This window comes from Takifugu flavidus, chromosome 16 (assembly GCF_003711565.1).
Source record: "Takifugu flavidus isolate HTHZ2018 chromosome 16, ASM371156v2, whole genome shotgun sequence".
NCBI classification, from domain to species: Eukaryota; Metazoa; Chordata; class Actinopteri; order Tetraodontiformes; family Tetraodontidae; genus Takifugu; species Takifugu flavidus.
In genome coordinates, this window is record NC_079535.1 from 1,630,673 (window position 1) to 1,649,193 (window position 18,521).

Below are 18,521 nucleotides of genomic sequence, written 5' to 3' on the forward strand. Positions count from 1 at the left end.
AAGAACAAACATACTTGCTGTAGTGAAAAGCTCCTCATCAACATCCGACCAGCGATAAACAAACAGAAAAAGCAACATGTAGATGATTGTTCATTGTTTGTTTTAATGTGCAAGATTACAACTGAAAGCATACAACAAGACTGCTAAATATTTAGTATTTTTTATGATGAGAATCATCTAGGTGTAGATCCAGGGATCTGGGTTTTGTAGCTCTGTGTTGCATGACAATGTGTTTTAATTAAGACTTGGATTTCATTTAATACAATGCAAATTAACCAAGACTTCTGACATTAAAACGACTGACCAGTTTGTTATGAACAAAGCAACAGTTAGCTAAGGTGGGTAATGGGTTAAGCAAAAAAGGAAGGAAAAAAGCATTTGCAAAGGTGCTTAATTCAGTGTGATGTAATACTGCCAAAGGCCAACTCATTTAAGTTCCTTTAAGGTGTGTTTGGGTGTGCATGTTAGCATGTGCGTGTTAACGTGCTGGTGTAAGTGCCCTAATCAGAGGGGCAAAAACAATTCCCTTGTTTCTTTAGAGATTAGTTGTTGTGGTGTGATTAATAATACAAGACCAGTAAACATGTAAGGCTGGAACAGCAGAAAAGCCGGTTAATATTATTAACATTGTTTTACAGATCTTTTATAGCTAGACACTTTTTAGATGGTTTGCAGCTTCCATCTGTATCATATAGTGCATATATAGACGCACAAATGTAAGAAACAGTCTTAATATTTAGGTAAAATGCAGGTTTATATCATAAAACAGTAATGTAAACAGTACAAGACACATTGTATTACACAATCATCTACCATCTATGATAAACATTTAGTATTTAAAATTCCAATGTGATATATAAATAAATGTAATAAATGTGAATAAACCACTGGGTACAAAAAAGAAACGTATCCATTTCAACTGTCTTTCTGCCAATTCTCCTCAATCAACTTCACTTTTTCTGAGAGTTCATCAAGTGAATGGATGGTCAAGGAACTATAAAATAAACTGAACAGAAAATTGTTTAATGGGATAATAAAATAGTATGGGCATTGTAAAGTTTAAGTGATAAAGGATATGTTTTCTGTTCAGCTCTTGGATAGCTGACTGGACCTTTTCCTGGAACATAATCTGAACCTCACACTTGCAGGCATCTTGAGTTATTTTACTTCTCAATTCCTCTGAAAGAGTTACAAAAAGAGAGAGAAAATCAGTTAGAATGGGGATCATTTTTCGTACCATATAAAATATTGTAATTCAAATTAATTGTAGATATATTTTTTAAATGAAGATTTTTTATTTTAAGAGGAAATTTTTTTAATGATTATTGAAATAATTATTGCATTTTTAAAATCTTGATTTTGATCAAACTACTTAGCATTTTTTCTTTGCTTTTTTTCTTTGTATTTTCTTTTTTATAAAGGGAACACTGCAGCTAAATTTATATGAATTGGTGTTATCTTAGATAAATGGCTCAGTTTTGCTTGTTGGACACGGTCATCTGAAGTTCGCGCCACAACTAAAGAAGGCAAAAAGACAGATAACTGTTAAAAGTGACAATATACATATATGACATATGTGCATGGCAACATTCAGATACATCCACAGATCTCTCTGAATATTAATTGAAAATTGAACTGACTTGAAAGACAATTTAATTTTGGGATGTGAAGAAATGAAAAGAACAAATCAGACATTTATACGTCTACGACCGGCCAGGAGTGTATGTCACCCTTTATTAATTCAGTGGTGGTGCTTTTAATAAACTAGCGTATTTCCATCAAGGTCTACAATGCTTCCCAAGATGTTCACCTTCTCCGTGTTAGAAGATATTATGCTGTAATTAAATTTGAAAATGTTGTCTCTATGGACAGATACATGACATATACATATTTTAATAAAGGCCTTCCTGTTTCCTTAAATACAAGGTGCAGGTGGAAGACCTTGATTTACTCTCAAAAAAGACAACACAGTCCAGTAAGTATGCGAAAAAAACACATCTGTTCTTACGTGTGCATGTTTTCTTGTCTTCATTCAACACATATCCCACTGGACACTTGCAGATGTAGGAGGCACCACTGTTGATACAACTATGCTGGCAGTTGTGGCCTTGGGCACATGAATCTAAAACTAGAAAGGCAAAATATTTAATCAAAAAAGATGACAATGTTTTGTTGTGCGAGTCATTGGAGCAACTGGTGCCGTATGCCTGTTCTCTTTAAACCTTCTTACGTGTGCACGTTTTCTGGTCTGTGTTCAGTGTGTATCCAGGTTGGCACTTGCAGATATAAGAGTTGCCGCTGCTGACACACTCGTGTTGGCATTCGTGTCCCTGGGCACACGCATCCAAGCCTAAACGCAAGACCAAAAGCTGAATTCTTCAGTCTTAACAAATAATGCGCATCTCACACAGCACAGGCACATAATTGTTCTGTCACAGATCTTCTGAAAAACACAATTGCAAATTCAGCGGTTGAATTTGCTCCCAGGGGGCTTGTTTCTATGTGCAAACTGTTCGCCGTGCCAGATTGTAATTGAGGTCTTACCCATATAAAGCTGCTTTTAGAGCTTGTCTGCACTTACTAAATATGTTATTAATGCAGTAATGTTTCTGTGCACATACAGAGAGATCACTTATACAATCATTCACTGAATTATGGAGATCCAAAATAATTGTTTTCACCCAAAACAATAACGTACGTGAGCAAGATTTGTTGTCTGGATTTAAAATGTATCCCGCCGGACATTTGCAGATGTAGGAGTCATCACTATTGATACAAATATGCTGGCAGTCATGTCCGAGGGCACATGGATCAACACCTGAAAGCAAGACATGGCGACGATAAAAATAACAATATGATAATTAAATGATAAAATGTTAATCACTCCCCCCCCCCCCCCCCAGGTCTCCAGAAATCCACCATCACACCCATCCATACATGTGTATGTCTAGTTGAAGTACTTACGTGAACATGTTTTCTGGTCAGCATTTAACACGTATCCGTCACGGCACATGCAAACTTGAAGATCCTCCTTTTGGACACAAATATGCTGGCAGCCGTAACCGTGTGCACAATCAGCTGAGCCTGAGAGAGACAATCACAGCTGACTGGAGCATTAAAAACAAATTTACAGTTTATAGCAACCACAGCAAATGAACCAAGCTACCACTTAGACTGAGTCTTTTAGCGTGGAAAACAGTCCATTACTAAACCATCTTAGCATAGAAATTTAACGTCTACACAGAATTGCAGACACTGAAACACGATGTAAGACCGTCTTGAGAAATGTCTCTCATTAGTCCAGGCCATTGTGTCCTACTCACTTAATCTGAGCTCAGCCCAAATCTATTTCTGGCAACCCAAAACAGGAGTAATGAGAAATGGTATGCAGGGTCATCAAAACATAAAACAAATCCCTCAAGTTAGATTTAAAGGTTTATGAATTCATAATTTTACTTGGAGTAATTTTAATTAAACAAATAGTCAAAGAGTTCCATTTTTTAGCAAGTTTAAACCAACATAAGAGATTAAGTGACAAAATAGACAGGAAAAAATCAGACTAAAAAGAACATGTAATGATTCTTACGTGAACACGTTCTCTCATCTGGATTTAGCACAAAGCCTGTGTGACACTTGCAGCCGTACGAGACGCCGTTGTTGACGCAAATGTGCTGACAATTGTGTCCTTCAGCACAAGCATCCACCCCTAGAGAAGACACTTGAAATACCTGATTGGCTTAAGGTAAATCATGAATCTATGCTTTTGTGACACTACGAGGTTAGTAAGGTGTAAGTAAAGCAATAAAATGTGCAGATCGAGCAGATTAATTTGCTTGATATTGAGTATGATTTTGCGATTGTCTGCAGCTTTGCAGTGCCAGAAGCTCATTTGTGTTAGGAAAGTAAACGCACCATCACTAACGGATGCCCGAGGCTGCATTTACTGTGGTGTTTTACCACCACAGCTGTCAAGCTGCTGGAACTGGCTGGTTAGCCATGAAAATATTGTGTCAGTGTGAATCTTAAAACGACAAAGAGCTTGGGCCAATAAGCATTTTTTAAAAGCTTATCAGAGAGCCATGTACCTAAACTTGACAACACATATAATTTTAAATATATTTTAACCGTCAAAAGATGGAAAAGAAATTTAGAAGGATGTTTTTTTAAAAATAAAAACAAAAAACCTTAGACTCAGATATGCATGATAACCTAACATAAATCATGAAACCAAAAGCCATCAACAGCTTTTAATTAAATAGAACTAATCATTCTAATACAACAGGGTTTCTTTTAAAACTACAGCACTTTGTGTTTTAAGACACAAAGTAAAGTAAAAAGTAAAAAAAAAAAAATATATATATATATACATATAATTTTGGAATATTTTGTTGTACCGTTTTGTTTTGTACGTGCTGTGAAGGTGTTACCTGTGAAGGTGTTACATGTCATGGACTTGCTTGGTCAAAGACATGCGGTGGAGAGCAGAGTGCAAAGAGCAGGCGATTCCAGTGGAAGGTGTAGGCAGCATCATGTTGGGTTTCATCCATTTTAAACTGTTTCAATTTAATATTACAGCAGCTTTCCAATGAGATTTAACAATTTATGTGTCCAGTTATTTACTGTGTCAAACGACAGGAGAAAAGAAGTAACTTCAGAATGGAGGATTCCCTCTGTGCTGCTGCCGAGGGGGTGAAAAATTAAGGGAAATTTCTGACGTACCATTGATTCCTTTATCATTCTTTTCATTGTTTAGTCCATTTCTGTCTCCTGGTTCTAGTCCAATTTCACCAAATTTGCCATGTAAAGGAAAAGCGGCACTCCCATTATCGTCATCCTTACCACACAAGGTTTCTTTGAACTTGGAGGTGAGCTTCTCTATGACACCATAGGTCTCCACGTAGAACACATGTTCATCGTGTGGCTGGCTGGCCATAAGGCGGAGGGATGTCATATCAGCTCTGTCTACTCCCACTGCGTAGATCTCAATCCCAGATTGCCGTGCCGCAGCTGATACTTCCTCTACTTTATCCTGGGGCCTCCCATCTGTCACTACGATAGCCACTTTGGCAATTTTGGGGGAGTTGACCCGAGCCCCTGCCTCCGCAATGAAAGCTTTCTCCATGGCAGTTTTAATAGCCATGCCTGTCATGGTGCCAGAAGCGAGCGGTTCCACACGTGCCAAAGCCTTCTTCAGTCCAGTCTTGTCAAAATACATCTTGAGAGGAAACTCGATCTGCACTGTGCTGGCGTAGTTTACAAGGCCCACCCGTGTGGTATCGAAGCCGATCTCCAAGCCGTCCACCATGTCCTGGAAGAACTCTTTGGCCTTTTCAAACTCAGTGGGGCGCACACTCCTGGAACTGTCTATGATGAAGACCAAGTCTATGGGGCGATTTCTGCAGTTGGACCTTGTTGCTGTGAAAATGATATGAAGATACAGATACTTTTGTTGTTTATTTGTAATGAGGGCAGTAATGACTGTGAAAGGAGGCAGAAACTGCCTGAAGATGAGATATTATTTGGTATCGCAGGTATCGCCGCCTTCAGAGCTGCATACTGACCTCCACCCCCGCTGACCCACTCAACTTGCACCTTACTTTACTTATTATTATGTATTTTTGTGTGTATTGTACGTATTGTATGATCTATGCCTCTCCTCTCCTCTCCTCTCCTCTCCTCTCCTCTCCTCTCTTCTCCTCTCTCTACCCAGCCCCACCATCAGCAGGAGGGTCCCCCTACATGAGCCTGGTCCTGCTCAAGGTTTCTTCCTGTTAAAGGGGAGTTTTTCCTTGCCACTGTTGCTTGTCTGGGGTCAGGCCCTGGGATTCTGGAAAGCGCCTAGAAACAATTTTGATTGTAAAAGGCACTATATAAATAAAAATTGATTGATTGATTGATTGATTGATTGATTGATTGATTGATATAACTTATCTGTGATTAGAATGAGCTTGACAAACATGACCTTAAAAATATGGCTGTTATTGCTACTTTGTTGTTTTGGCAAAATATATACAGAACTCAAAAATAATCAATTCTGTTTTTTTTAATGAAGGTGATTTTAAGATAGTAAATTATTTTAAATATTTTTGTGGCATAAGAAGAAGCAAAGGCTGATTCCCCAAATTACCAGACTGCATTTTATTTACATGTTTATCACAACTATTCATCATATTTCTGGGCAAGACAATTCTGTCACATTCAGATTTCTGAATAATGGATTTGACTTCTGAAATAGAAACTTGAGTTGAGAGTTTTAAGCGCCAGTCTCCTTTTTAAGAGACTAAAAACACTTTTGTTTCATAATCCACTGTGATTGACAACCTGTAACCTACTAAAAACCTACAAAAGCAAAATTCAAGATCATACATCTGAAACATTACGCACTGCAGGGAAACAACAGAATCCCATTTTGCTTAAGTTTATGATTCTTCTTGAATAGTTTCATTAAAAATTTAAAAATCTTATTTTGCCGAGCAAAACATCCTTTAAACTGAGATATTGACGTCATTTTACCATGCGTAATTGTGGACCTTCTCCGCCGTTCCCGGGTCATCTGAGCGACGTCCCCTCCATGGAAGGTCTCTGCTCTCGGTTTGGGCTGCTGCTCTTGTGGGACTGAAGGGTGAAGAGCGTGAATCTGCCGGCTGTGTGATCCCAAATGACCCAGAGTTCCAGACGCCAGCAGCGCGCTGGTGACGCACAGCAGCACCCACACAGGTGAACTCATCTCGCCCGGCTCGGTCAACCACCACAGCGCCCCATTTAAATCTGCTCTGCTCTTCCAACTGGGGGGTGGTCCCGGTCCCGGTCCCGGTCCAATCAAGAGACGGGCGGGGACAGAATGAAGGGAGGGCACAAATCAGGTGCTTGTCAAGCATGTGCTGTGTCAAACGAGAGGTTCATTAGATTCATTTACTTCAAATATGTGTGAGAACACAATAAATTTAATACTCATTACTACTCCTCCAACCAACTGTGTGTTTTTAGCTTCACAAATCATCATATATACCAAGTTATTTATTCCATCAAATGAAATATTTGGTCTGAAACAATGATTTCTATAGATTTCAGTATTTTATCTCCTATTGTGTGTTTTTTTTTCTTTTTTTTCTTTTTTTCTGCGACTGATAAATATGAGCACTTGTGAGAGACTGGGAAGTCTGGGCGGGGAAGCGTCCCTGGTGTGGGGCGCCCTCTTGTGGTGGTGGACAGAATTCATTCTTCATAAACTCGCTTGCTGGAAGCCTGCGAGAACCGTTTGGCTCTTGCTCAGCACCACTGTAGCTTAGCTACATTCCAGTGGTGATAGCTGGAAATATTGCATCACTTACAAGGTGCAAGATGACCCTGAACATATTTCTATTCATTCATTTCCTTTTTTCAGTCCCTAATGATATTTACATGACAGTATAAAAACAATAACGTAGGAATAAGAAGAAGAAGAATGCACAAGCCTTGCACAATGTCAGGTGTCTACCATACTTGCCAATGGCTGCACAGGCAGTTAGAGTTAGTCAGTAGGTTAGTCAGTAAACATGCCGTTTTCTACCACATTGACCTACACATACATTTAGACATTAGATTAAGCAAAACAAGACTACCTTCAAGGTGACATTTATTGAAGCATGCTTTGTTCAGGCCATTACACTATGGGATCATTTTTAGCTAATAAGGAGTCTGAACTTTGGTGTTTATGTTTATTTCTGCATATTCTCTTGCAGCGTTAGTTCTGTTCTTGCTCTGGAAACACACCACTCTGCTGTGCTGCTTTCTAAGAAGCAATGGATGCCTCGAGTGCTGGACATCAGTCAGTCAGTCAGTCAGTCAGTCAGTCAGTCAGTCAGTCAGTCAGTCAGTCAGTCAGTCAGTCAGTCAGTCAGTCAGTCAGTCCTAACCTCAAGATAGCAGACCCCAGATAATATTAGGCAGGCTGGGTAACAGGCTTATTTTAATAACTGAATACTATGACAAGAAAGAAGACAAGTAAAATTAACTTTATTCCATGAATTGCTCTATTGAATCAGACTATATTGTGTTCACCCTGACAGAAAACAAACAATAATCAAAAATCCCACAATGATTTATGCTGACGTCACTTCCTGGGAGAACTACCATGTGTGCCACTGTGCACATTTCTTCTGGTCTCTGGACAAAGATAAACCATATAGATTAGATAAACCACATACTGTAGATAGATTGGAAGCGGCTGGGCGTCGCTGATGATGCGCTGTAGCTCTTCACCAGTGTTGCACCAGCTCCCCAGCAGATGGCAGCAAACCTCCCATGACCTTTTCTGCTGACTACCACGTCCTCTCCTCTGTCCTGAAGGTCACCGAGCATGTGCGTCTTCGTCCTCTCATGTGCACTCAAAAGCAAAGGTCCCTCTGGTGTCTCCTCAGCTCTATTCTGCTCAATGTTATATAACAATTTCTCACTTTTTATTCCGCATGCACACAAACATATTGTTGTTAATATACACGCATTTGTCAATGCAAAAAAATACATCAAAACGAAACTGAGCCTTATTTATATGACCTAATAGGTTCCATTTGAATTACAAGAGGAGATGATAACAAATGTTTTACATCAGCAACGGCTGCTAATTAGCAACAATAGCACATTTATTTCCCTCCAAATTAATTAGCATTGTTAGCGTTGGTTCTCTTCTGAAGCTAAGAAAAGCAACAGGTCAACACTTTAAACATTGGTTGTTAAATTCAAACACATATACAACATAAATGATTCAACACCCTTCATGACATTCTACAACATGAACAACGCGATTTCAATTATACTTTGCACATAGAAACTTTCCTATTGTCAGTCATTTAATTACATACAGTATTTCTATAGACGTCATACATCCATGTCACCCCTGCAATATAATAAAACAATAAAATAATAGAAACAGAATCACATACATGCACAGCCAATCCAACCCCAATAGCACAATGACGTTTTCCCCTTTACTCTCACCAGGTAGGTTTCATTAGGAAGGAGTTCATACTGGTGCGGCGTGACTGCTCACATGCACGTCCACTGCTGTGTGCCAACAATGTTGCTGTTCTTTGTAGCTGTTGCAGTGTTTTGCCTTGGCTCCTGTGAGAACGAACCCCTACGCGCCTATTCTCCAGGGGACATCACCATTGGAGGCCTCTTCCCTGTTCACAGGAAAACCAACAGGAGTATGAGACACGGACCTCTATCCTGCAGTGCGTAAGTGCTTAACCAGCCCTAAAATCTTATTGGTCTATAAATAATTTCACTTTTTACATGATTGTGTGGTCATTTCTTAAAAGATATGATCTCAGAACATTCCTGCACACTCAAGTGATGATATACTCCATCGGTGAAGTAAACCAGCGAATGGCAAGGCTTCTACCCAACTTCACAGTGGGGTATGACATCTACGACACCTGTGGGGACGTCAGCTTCGCCATCAGAGCTACACTCCAGCTTCTGAAGACCTCGGAGGACTCTGAAGGGTGTTTTGTACCCGAAGGCTACCCGTCTCCTTTGAGAGAACCCAAAATCAAGGCAGTGATTGGTGAAAACTATTCCGAGGTGTCGACTGTCGTTGCACGCATTTTGGCCCTGTCCTCGGTGGCCCAGGTTTGTTTTCTTTGTTTTTGATTCTGCAATCTATTCTGAATTCATAATAAATCACCAACTTCTCCCAATAGATTAGTTATTCATCAACTAGTGAGCAACTCAGCAGGAAGTTGAAGTTCCCCACGTTTCTGCGAACAATATCGAGTGATGAGCATCAGACAAAGGCCATCGCTCGGCTGGTGAAGCTGTTTAACTGGAAAACAGTGGCTATTGTAGGAAGTGACGACGAGTACGGGAAGTACGGCAGCGACCACATCGTTGAGCTGTTGGGGGAAATGGGAGATGTCTGCATTGACTTTGTAGACATCCTGCCTGACTACTTCTCCCAAAACAGTTTGAAAGCCCAGGCAAAGCTTGCTGAGCTGTTGAGCAATATCAATACATCCGCTGCTGAGGCCATCATCATGTTCACCAAGGATGCAAATGTTGATGTCATCATGAACGCGGCCATTAAAAACCACCTGAATAGAACTTGGATTGCAAGCGATTCGTGGTCCACCTCCACAAAGGTCTCCACACTGCCAGGCATCGACAAGGCCGGAGAGGTTTTTGGGTTTATTTCTAAGAGGAACGAGGTGCCTGGATTTAAAGATTACATCATCTCCAAGTTTAATGGCACCACTAATGCTATGCTGGAGCATTACTTGTCACACTATCCTCTTTGCTCTAACCAGTCTGAGGAGAACATGCAAGGCAACTGTTCCCAAAAAAACAGGCAACAGGACACAGTGCAGTGTCAGGACTTAAACTGCTTGGCCACCTTCGTCGACCAGGATAAATCCTACAATATCTACTTGGCTGTTCAGGTCATTGCAGAGGCTCTCAGGCACTTGCTAAAATGTGACAACTCCCAGTGTAAAAACAAAGGCAAAGTTTCAACCTTGGAGGTATTGTAGTTTCTCTCTTCTGTTCAATAGATTTAATTGATGAGATAAATCATTAAGTATCCCTTGTTCAGTTAACGCTGAGAAGGCTAAGTAGCAGGCCAGTTGATTTCTTGGTTTTCAGTCAGCGTGGTAAGCTAGCATAACCGGATACACGATAAATGGTTATTTTTAAAGATTACCAACAAAATTTGTACGATTTTATTAACCAGCATGTACTTAGGCAACTATCCGCAGATTTATTTATTTATTTTAATTAATTTCATGATACGTAATGCCCTGTTTACACTGAAATGAAAGTAAATGTGTAGTTAGCTCTATATTCCTTTGGATAGTCAGCAAATTCAAAACTTACATTTGAAAACTATCATAAGACTAATGCCCACATGAGCTTCCCTGTGTCTGTGCTTAAGATCACATTTTACAAAAATTGTCAAACCCCTTCTCCTGATTCTAAGTATTTAATCAATTATTTGTCATGCAATTTAATTCAATTCTTTTTTTAAAACCAGTCCTTGGAGAGGTGATCACAAAACGTGTTGATTTAAAATGAATGACGTTTTTCTCTCTACAGCTTCTTAAGGAAATCCAGAAAGTCAACGTGACTGTGGACAACACACACATATATTTTGATGCCAATGGAGACCCCAGTTTAGGATATGATATTGTATATTGGAGCATGGGAGAAGCCAAGCAGGGTGCACATATAAGAACCATTGGGGAATACTGGCCAGATTCTGAGATTAAAATCCCAAATGACCTTGTTATTAGCAAGAGCAGTGCGATGGTAAGTTAAAGAGTTGAGAGTACATTTGTTTCCCCCTTAACATCAGCCGATATTATGTTGCACATGTTTTTGTTTCTTGTCTAAGGTTACTGCTTTCAACTGCTCTAAAACGTGTAAACCGGGACATGAGTTAAAACAGCAAAGCAAACGCTGCTGCACTGACTGTGTTCCATGTGCGGACGGAGAGTTTTCTGCTGGAAACGGTTGGGGTTTGGTGTTTCCTTTACACACACACACACACACACACACACACACACACACACACACACACACACACACACACACTCACTGTGTGGTTTTGTTCGATTAGTAAAAAACAAAGAGTAAATTATGAGCATCTTTGGAATGTGCATCTAGTTTATGCAGGGGAACTACAAGATGATCTCCAACAAGATCAAAGTTATTACTACTTCTGTACTCAAGTTTTCTGGTGGTTTGGGCCAAATGATGGACTGTGACTTGCCTCGAGCGTATCCATAAACACGCTCCAGCATTCCCGTCATTCGCAAACAAGGCAAAATGGAAGTGGTTCTAGGTAAAATGACCAAAAAATGCAATTCTTTCATTGCATTTTCAATTGGAATTTTCCCATTATATGCATTGAAAGTGTTGATTTGTCTCATTTATTGACAAAGTTGCACATTACATTCAAATGGTGAAGATAGCATCTTCAAAATGGTTTTATGCCAAAATTGCAACACGAAAATAATCCGTCAGTTTATAAAAGGAAATGTTTCATATCCAGTTTTGCCAGTGAGCTGCTAAATCCCACCAATTCTTAAATTGACATCCTCAGTATCATTCTGTTGTATTGAGACTTCTGTTGTATTTTGATTTTCACTTTAATCATTTCTACTATCATTAATCAATCATCTTGTTGTGCAGTGACACTTGCATGTATTTGCATATTTTTTAGGTAAGGAGTGTCACCACTGCGGTGCTGGGAAATACTCCTCCCCCCAGAGAGATACATGTTTGACCAGAACTGTGGAATTCCTGCACTGGTTGGATCCATTCGCAATCATTTTAAGTTGTTTCGATGTGTTTGGGATCATTTTAACCACTGTGTTTGCCGTTCTGTTCACAATCCACCGGAACACCCCCATTGTGAAGGCCGTGGGAGGTTACTTGAGCTTCTTGGAACTTTTTTCCTTGCTGGTGTGCTTGTTCACTGCCTTCAGTTTTATAGGAGTCCCCACATCAGTTTCCTGCATGGTTGGCATGCCGGGCTTCTGCATCGCCTTTTCTCTCTGCATCTCCTGCATCTTGGCCAACCTCCTCCAAATCCTAGTGGGCTTCAGCTTTGATCCAAAGATGCGATCCTGGGTAACAAAGCTTAATCAGCCACTGGCTGTTGTGACCATTTTGCCAGGGATTCAAGTGGCCTTGTGTGTTCCTTGGCTGTATTTAAGCCCCCCGTTTCCGAATCAAACAATACTTGGAAAGAACTTTCTTATGCAGTGCAACAAAGGCTCCAATCAGTTTTTTATAGCCATGCTCAGTTACAACGCTTTCCTCGGCCTCAGTTGTTTCCTGTTTGCTTTCAAAGGCAAACGGTTACCAGATCTGTATAAAAATGCAGTGTTAATTACCACCAGCATGACCCTGTTTTTAATCATTTGGATCATCTTCATCCCAATTTACACTAGTCTGTTTGGAAAGTACAAGCAAGCCATTGAAAGTGCAGCAATTATTATTTCCAGCTACAGTATCCTTGGCTGTCATTTTGCACCCAAGTGTTACATTATGGTGTTCAGGAAAGAGATAAATAATGAGAATGCCATCACAAAATACATCAGGCAGCATTATGAGCAAAAGAACATGAGTGTGGTGAAATCTTAGATGTCTATAGTTTGTATTTCTAAAAAGACACTTTCTCTGATTCCTCTTTTACCTGCGTGCAGCAACTGACTCTTACCTTCCATCTTTACTCACCATTTCCATGGATACAGTACAGAATTATTAAGCAATCCAAAATATACACCGATAGTAACATACTGAATTTACAGAATCATCCTCTTCTTCACATTCAATACAACACAATTATTAATGGGATCATTGGCCAGGGATGTTTTCAGACGTGTTTGTAGATTTAGTGGCATAACAGTGTTTAATTGATACAGGGATTGATAAATCATAAAATAATGTAGCTTGTAATTTGGTCCCAATGCAATAAAGAAGCAAAAGTACAAAGGAGTTTCTTGTAATCAAACGGATGTAGAGTTTCCGGCTACCCACTACAGCCAATACCTAAATATTTCTTCTTAGAATTCTCAAATGTTGAACTCAAAATAAACTTTTTCATATTCCACTGCCATTAAAATGCGCAGAGGCCCGATTTGCTTCTCTGTTCTAGGGCCAGGACTTTTTTTAAAGTCATAAATAAATATTATATAAAATCTAAACTAACCAATTGAGAGATCATTTATAGATAACTTGGAACACACAAACATATGGCTGTGCATCACCATTTATGTACCATCATTTTGTGTTTGCGCCATTTTAAAGTTCATTTCATACATTATTTGTTAACATGTTGCCTTAATTAGCAACATACAGGAAAAAAGTGATTTATTATTTTCTTTGGTCAAATATCTATTTTGTCTTTCTCTCCTAGACATTGTCCAAACACTCTTAAACTATCCAGGGATAAAAGTGTTGGTTGAAAAGCTCTTTGAAGATAAATAACAAATAATTCCTATTAAATCTGCAGGATGGAATCATGTACAATATATTTCAAATAGTGATTTAAACTGTAACATTTAGCAAAATGCACTATATGAACAGAAATACCTGCTGTGTAATTTCATTTTAATAAAAATAGAAAACAGCACTAAAGTTTCAGTGATATTGTGAGTTGACCTTTTTGTGACTGAAATTCCATCAGTGAAAACACTGCGAATAAGCTGCACTCTATTTGACTTGTTTGGTATTTTGCTATTCCATACACACAGTAAATAAAACAAAAAACAGCCCAAAGTATATTTATTACAAAATTTTCATTAAGAAAGCTACAGTTTCAATAAAAAAGTCCTACATATCAGTTGGAGCTCTAGAAGTATATGCAGGTTTAGGCTTTGACTACTTACGCTCACATTAAAGAAATGAACAATGTTGTATATTAAAAAATATTTTGGAAATAATGTTGAGTATCTGTGAAATGCAGTAAGATATCGCCTACTGCCGACGACTAGTTATCATTGCTCTGTATCGATCTACAAGTCTGCTTAGTAGAAAAAGAACCCCATCAGCACAGATACAGTATTTTCATAACTATGCACACATTTTTTGCCATGAATTTATAGCCTGTGCAGTCCCCCCCACAAAAAAGGCAAAAAAAAAAAACTTGGTTCCTTGTAAGAGATCATAGAAAACATAAATATTGAAACATAGCAGCCATTTGAGGTTCACATCATTCTTCCAACTACCTCCAAGTGAGAATCTGCAGGTGACGCTTCGGCCACCTTTCAGTGGGGTTTGTGGCAACTTCGACCAACGCACTGACCAAAGTCGGACGTTTACCTTATTCAATGACTCAGTTAATGTTAGAATAAGTCAAAATCTGAAAATCTCTAAATTATGCAAATTCTGTGCGAATTTAACGCACCACAATTCCTTTGAAGGGCAGATCACAAGTGATTGATCTGAGTCACAAGTATGGAAAATGATTTAGCCTCATATGCTCAAGATGAATTCCCCCAACTTCCATACAGAAACTTGAAATCAGCTTTGGAATTTCAAACAACTGGCCTTGAAGTTTTATACAATGGTATTTTCAACGCAATGGAGAATGGAAAGACATTGGGATACATGACATGATTCATCTAAACCACATTGGCTTGGCAGGACTTCATCGGGATATCCAAGCTGCTTTCTCGGCCACACCCCACCGCTTCGAACAGGCTCGACTCCTCAGCAGGGGGGAGCATTCCCTGGGAGGAGATCTGCTGCACAGATTGCCTGGGAAAAGCCCATGTGGATAAACATTAACACCCAGAGGACTTTACTGTACTACCATTGTCCAATTGTCACTTCAACTCACCAGGCAGGGCGGGACATGATGTAGTGCAAGTCAGGTTTTTGGAAGCCATTAAAGGTAGAGGAGGCTGCTACCGTGTAGGCCCCCATGTTCTCAAAGACCAGCCAGTCACCAACCTGTAGGTCAGGCAGACTACACAGCTCAACGATGCGATCGAGGCCATCGCACGTTGGTCCCCAGATGCTACTAGAATACCTGACCTCATCTGGCTTTCTTTTCTATTGGAAAATGGGGAGAGGTTAATACAATCACCCGATTCTATAAACAACTGGCCAACTTAATCCTTCAGTTTTATTTACCTTATGGAGCGTTGGCATGCAGTGTGCATGGTCGTAGAGTATACAGTTGAAGGATCCATACACACCATCGTTGACGTAGTACATGACAGTCTTTTCATTGGTCCTCTCATCCTCCTCTGTAGAAGGATAATTATTTAACTATTGCCGTGATCACAAGTGATTTGTCATTTGTCTGATTCAATGTTTTTACCATCAGAGTCTTCGTCCACGATGACCTTCTTAGCGATGATGTTGACAACCAGCGTGTAAGCCGAAGCCACATAAAAGCGTCCTGGCTCAGCAATGATCTTAACATCAGAGTCAGCAGGGAAATACTTTTCCAAGGTGGGGTTGATTACAGCTGTGATCTAGCGGAGAACAAATGGGTTAAAATTGATTGTTAAGTGTCAGTCATCAAGTCGAAAACACAATAATGCTAATAATAGTTCTTCATAGAAAAATCAGACCTCTTCGAACTGGAGTTCAGCATCATCGGAACCAGGGAAACCACCGCCGATGTCCAACAGGTCCATCTTGAACCCAAGTTCATTCTAGGAGGCAAACAAAAAATGGAAATTTGGTGAATTTGGTTAAATAAAACACATTACAATAAGGAGGAAAACTAAAATTCAGACTCACCCCAATATCAAACACACAGCGAGCATCAGCGATTGCCTGGGTGTAGGCTTTTGGGTCGGTGCATCCACTGCCAACATGAAAGCTGACACCAATCACATCAAGGCCCAGTTCTTTAGCCCGCTCCAGAAGACCTCGGCATGCTTTCACCGGTACCCCAAACTTCACGCTGAGGCGACACACCGCCTTTGAATCGTCAGTAGCGATGCGCAGAACCAGCCTGTGAGAGCAGGGTTAGTTAAAAAAAAATTAAATCAATACAAAGATGGTTTGGAGGGTTTAAAAGAAATGCCATTAAATCCTTTATATTTCAGACGGCAACATGTCTTACTTGGCATTGTCGTGACAGCGAGCCACTTTCATGAGTTCCACTTCACTATCAAACGTCATCATCTTGACTCCATGTGCAGATGCATATTTGATTTGGGAAACTTGTTTGCAAGGATTTGCATAGATTATTTTGCTTGGATCCACTCCCAGTGACTGAACCAGCTGAATCTCTGTCTACAGGGAGACAATGCAAAGTGTCAGGATTGGCCAGAGAAACTGCTGCAGATGTGTCGTCCCAGACACAATCACATACTTTGCTCGCACAGTCGAAGCCAGTTCCCAGTGACGCCAGGGTCTTTAGCACGGACACGCTGTCGTTGCATTTGACGGCGTAGAAAGGAGTGATGCGAGGCAGAGCCCTCATCCATCGCACGTGTTTCTTCAACACATCTCCCAAGTCGCAGACATAGAAGGCATCCCTGTCATCCTGCCATGAAGAAAAAAGCAACATTTGGTCAGCAAAATTCAAGATATTTTCAGTAACTGCTTGTCAACTTTGAACAGATGGTATTTGTTAGTGCCTTATCTACTGAGAGCGTGGGACATTTACCGTCACGGACGACTCCTTGATCTTCTGCTCAACAATATCTTTGGCAGAAAAGCCCTCCTCCAAGAAAGAGAATTCCATCTCTGTGTTCATTGTCACACCAACTCCTTTAATTGGTTCCTATTGAGAGAGGACAGCATGTATTGATTGCTAAAAACTGTTAAATTCTATTCGTTTCAACTGCAGGTAAATGTGAAGCAGAGACCAAAATGATATCCTTACCAGAAAAAAATGTGATGTAGTCTAGTTCCTCAGGAGTATAAGGCCCAAGGAGGCTCACCAGTAAAGTTGAAACCCTTTAAATATGACTCGAGGCCAGGGCCTGCTGAGTAGCCAGTGTTTGTTTTCCTAAAACGAGGATTCTGTAAACAGGAAGACAAACAGTATATTGAATTGACTTTAGTAGCCCGCCATATTAAATTCTACCATGAATCATGACGCTTATAGTAGAGTTAAACACAACCGCAAAAATTCATTTATAGGAAATTACGCACATAGGAATTAAAGTGTGACATGGAGACGAACGGGCGCATCACTTCCGCAGCAATATAGTAATCTTCAAAGCTCTGAACATTAAGTCCCGCCCAAATCAGGCTTGAACCAATAGCAGCAAGTGGTTCGAGAGGACGGGGGGATGGCACGTAAACGGACCAATCAGAGGAAGGTGACGTAAACAAGAACACCGGTTCCGTTAGAGGCTTTTCATGCCATGAGGCGGTTTCTCATTTATGATTAAAAGAGGTTTTTTCTCAATGGTCAATGTCAAAATAATACTTCAAAAACAGGTCACAGTCGTGCCGAAACGTTACCACTCTAAGAAAACGGCAAGCAGGTCCACCGTTATCAATTTTAGACTATTAAAGGCAAAATATAACCACTTAGCTAACAATTATTAGCCCTGCGTCTCACCGGCCACGTAGTAATGGTAACCTAACAATAACCCAAAAACCATTCACGATTTACGCTTCAGTTACATTATATCAATGTTAGTTGATTAATAAGTGTCTTTATCGTAATTTCTAACAGTATTGCTAATGTGTCGTTAGCGATATTTGCCAATGATCTAAGGTTAAAAAGGTGGGGGGTAGAAAGTGTTGCGTTTAAATAATAATGATAATAATAATATACAAGTAAAGTAAATTCCTTACCTGAAAAAGCATTTACAAAGAGTTTATCCATAACAATTAGACACTAGGGTCAAAAACGGGTGTTTCTGCCACTGCTGGTTCCTCCAACTCTTGGACTGAAGTGAAGGCTGGCGCAACACTTGCAGTATTTATAGAGAGCGACGTAGCCGGTTCAGACCGGCCGCTACAACCAGTTTCATACCGCCTTGGTGAGGAAGAAAGAAGGAAAAAGGGAATAATCCCCCAAGAGCTCATGTCTGCTTGCAAAAACATGTCTTGTA

General features: G+C 40.0%; 3 protein-coding genes across 5 annotated transcripts; 1 reads left to right on the forward strand and 2 right to left on the reverse strand.

Moving 5' to 3' along the window:
• Positions 1-83: 83 nt before the first annotated feature.
• LOC130540267 (matrilin-3-like) lies at positions 84-6,759 on the reverse strand. Of its 2 annotated transcripts, XM_057059295.1 has the most exons (9): positions 6,514-6,758; positions 4,720-5,415; positions 3,587-3,706; positions 2,965-3,084; positions 2,699-2,818; positions 2,231-2,350; positions 2,009-2,128; positions 1,078-1,179; positions 84-974 (listed from the first exon to the last, which is right to left on the reverse strand). In XM_057059295.1, the coding sequence occupies exons 1-9, from the start codon at positions 6,725-6,727 to the stop codon at positions 916-918; spliced, it is 1,671 nt and encodes a 556-aa protein (XP_056915275.1). In that variant the 5' UTR covers positions 6,728-6,758; the 3' UTR covers positions 84-915. The 2 variants fall into 2 exon arrangements, with proteins under 2 accessions (XP_056915275.1, XP_056915277.1); XM_057059297.1 differs by lacking the exons at positions 84-974; positions 1,078-1,179 and adding an exon at positions 1,337-1,517 and having other exon boundaries at positions 6,514-6,759.
• A 2,246-nt stretch (positions 6,760-9,005) lies between these two features.
• On the forward strand, positions 9,006-13,615 carry LOC130540126 (G-protein coupled receptor family C group 6 member A-like). The gene is made up of 6 exons (XM_057059046.1): positions 9,006-9,216; positions 9,300-9,612; positions 9,684-10,499; positions 11,071-11,283; positions 11,369-11,486; positions 12,200-13,615. The coding sequence occupies exons 1-6, from the start codon at positions 9,029-9,031 to the stop codon at positions 13,123-13,125; spliced, it is 2,574 nt and encodes an 857-aa protein (XP_056915026.1). The 5' UTR covers positions 9,006-9,028; the 3' UTR covers positions 13,126-13,615.
• A 636-nt stretch (positions 13,616-14,251) lies between these two features.
• odc1 (ornithine decarboxylase 1) lies at positions 14,252-18,474 on the reverse strand. Of its 2 annotated transcripts, none has more exons than XM_057059050.1 (11): positions 18,262-18,474; positions 17,336-17,475; positions 17,117-17,233; positions 16,820-16,993; positions 16,568-16,740; positions 16,240-16,456; positions 16,068-16,151; positions 15,812-15,968; positions 15,622-15,737; positions 15,326-15,540; positions 14,252-15,243 (listed from the first exon to the last, which is right to left on the reverse strand). In XM_057059050.1, exons 3-11 carry the CDS (start codon positions 17,204-17,206, stop codon positions 15,108-15,110), a joined length of 1,362 nt encoding a protein of 453 aa, XP_056915030.1. In that variant the 5' UTR covers positions 17,207-17,233; positions 17,336-17,475; positions 18,262-18,474; the 3' UTR covers positions 14,252-15,107. The 2 variants fall into 2 exon arrangements, with proteins under 2 accessions (XP_056915030.1, XP_056915031.1); XM_057059051.1 differs by lacking the exon at positions 18,262-18,474 and adding an exon at positions 17,608-17,726.
• Positions 18,475-18,521: the final 47 nt, after the last annotated feature.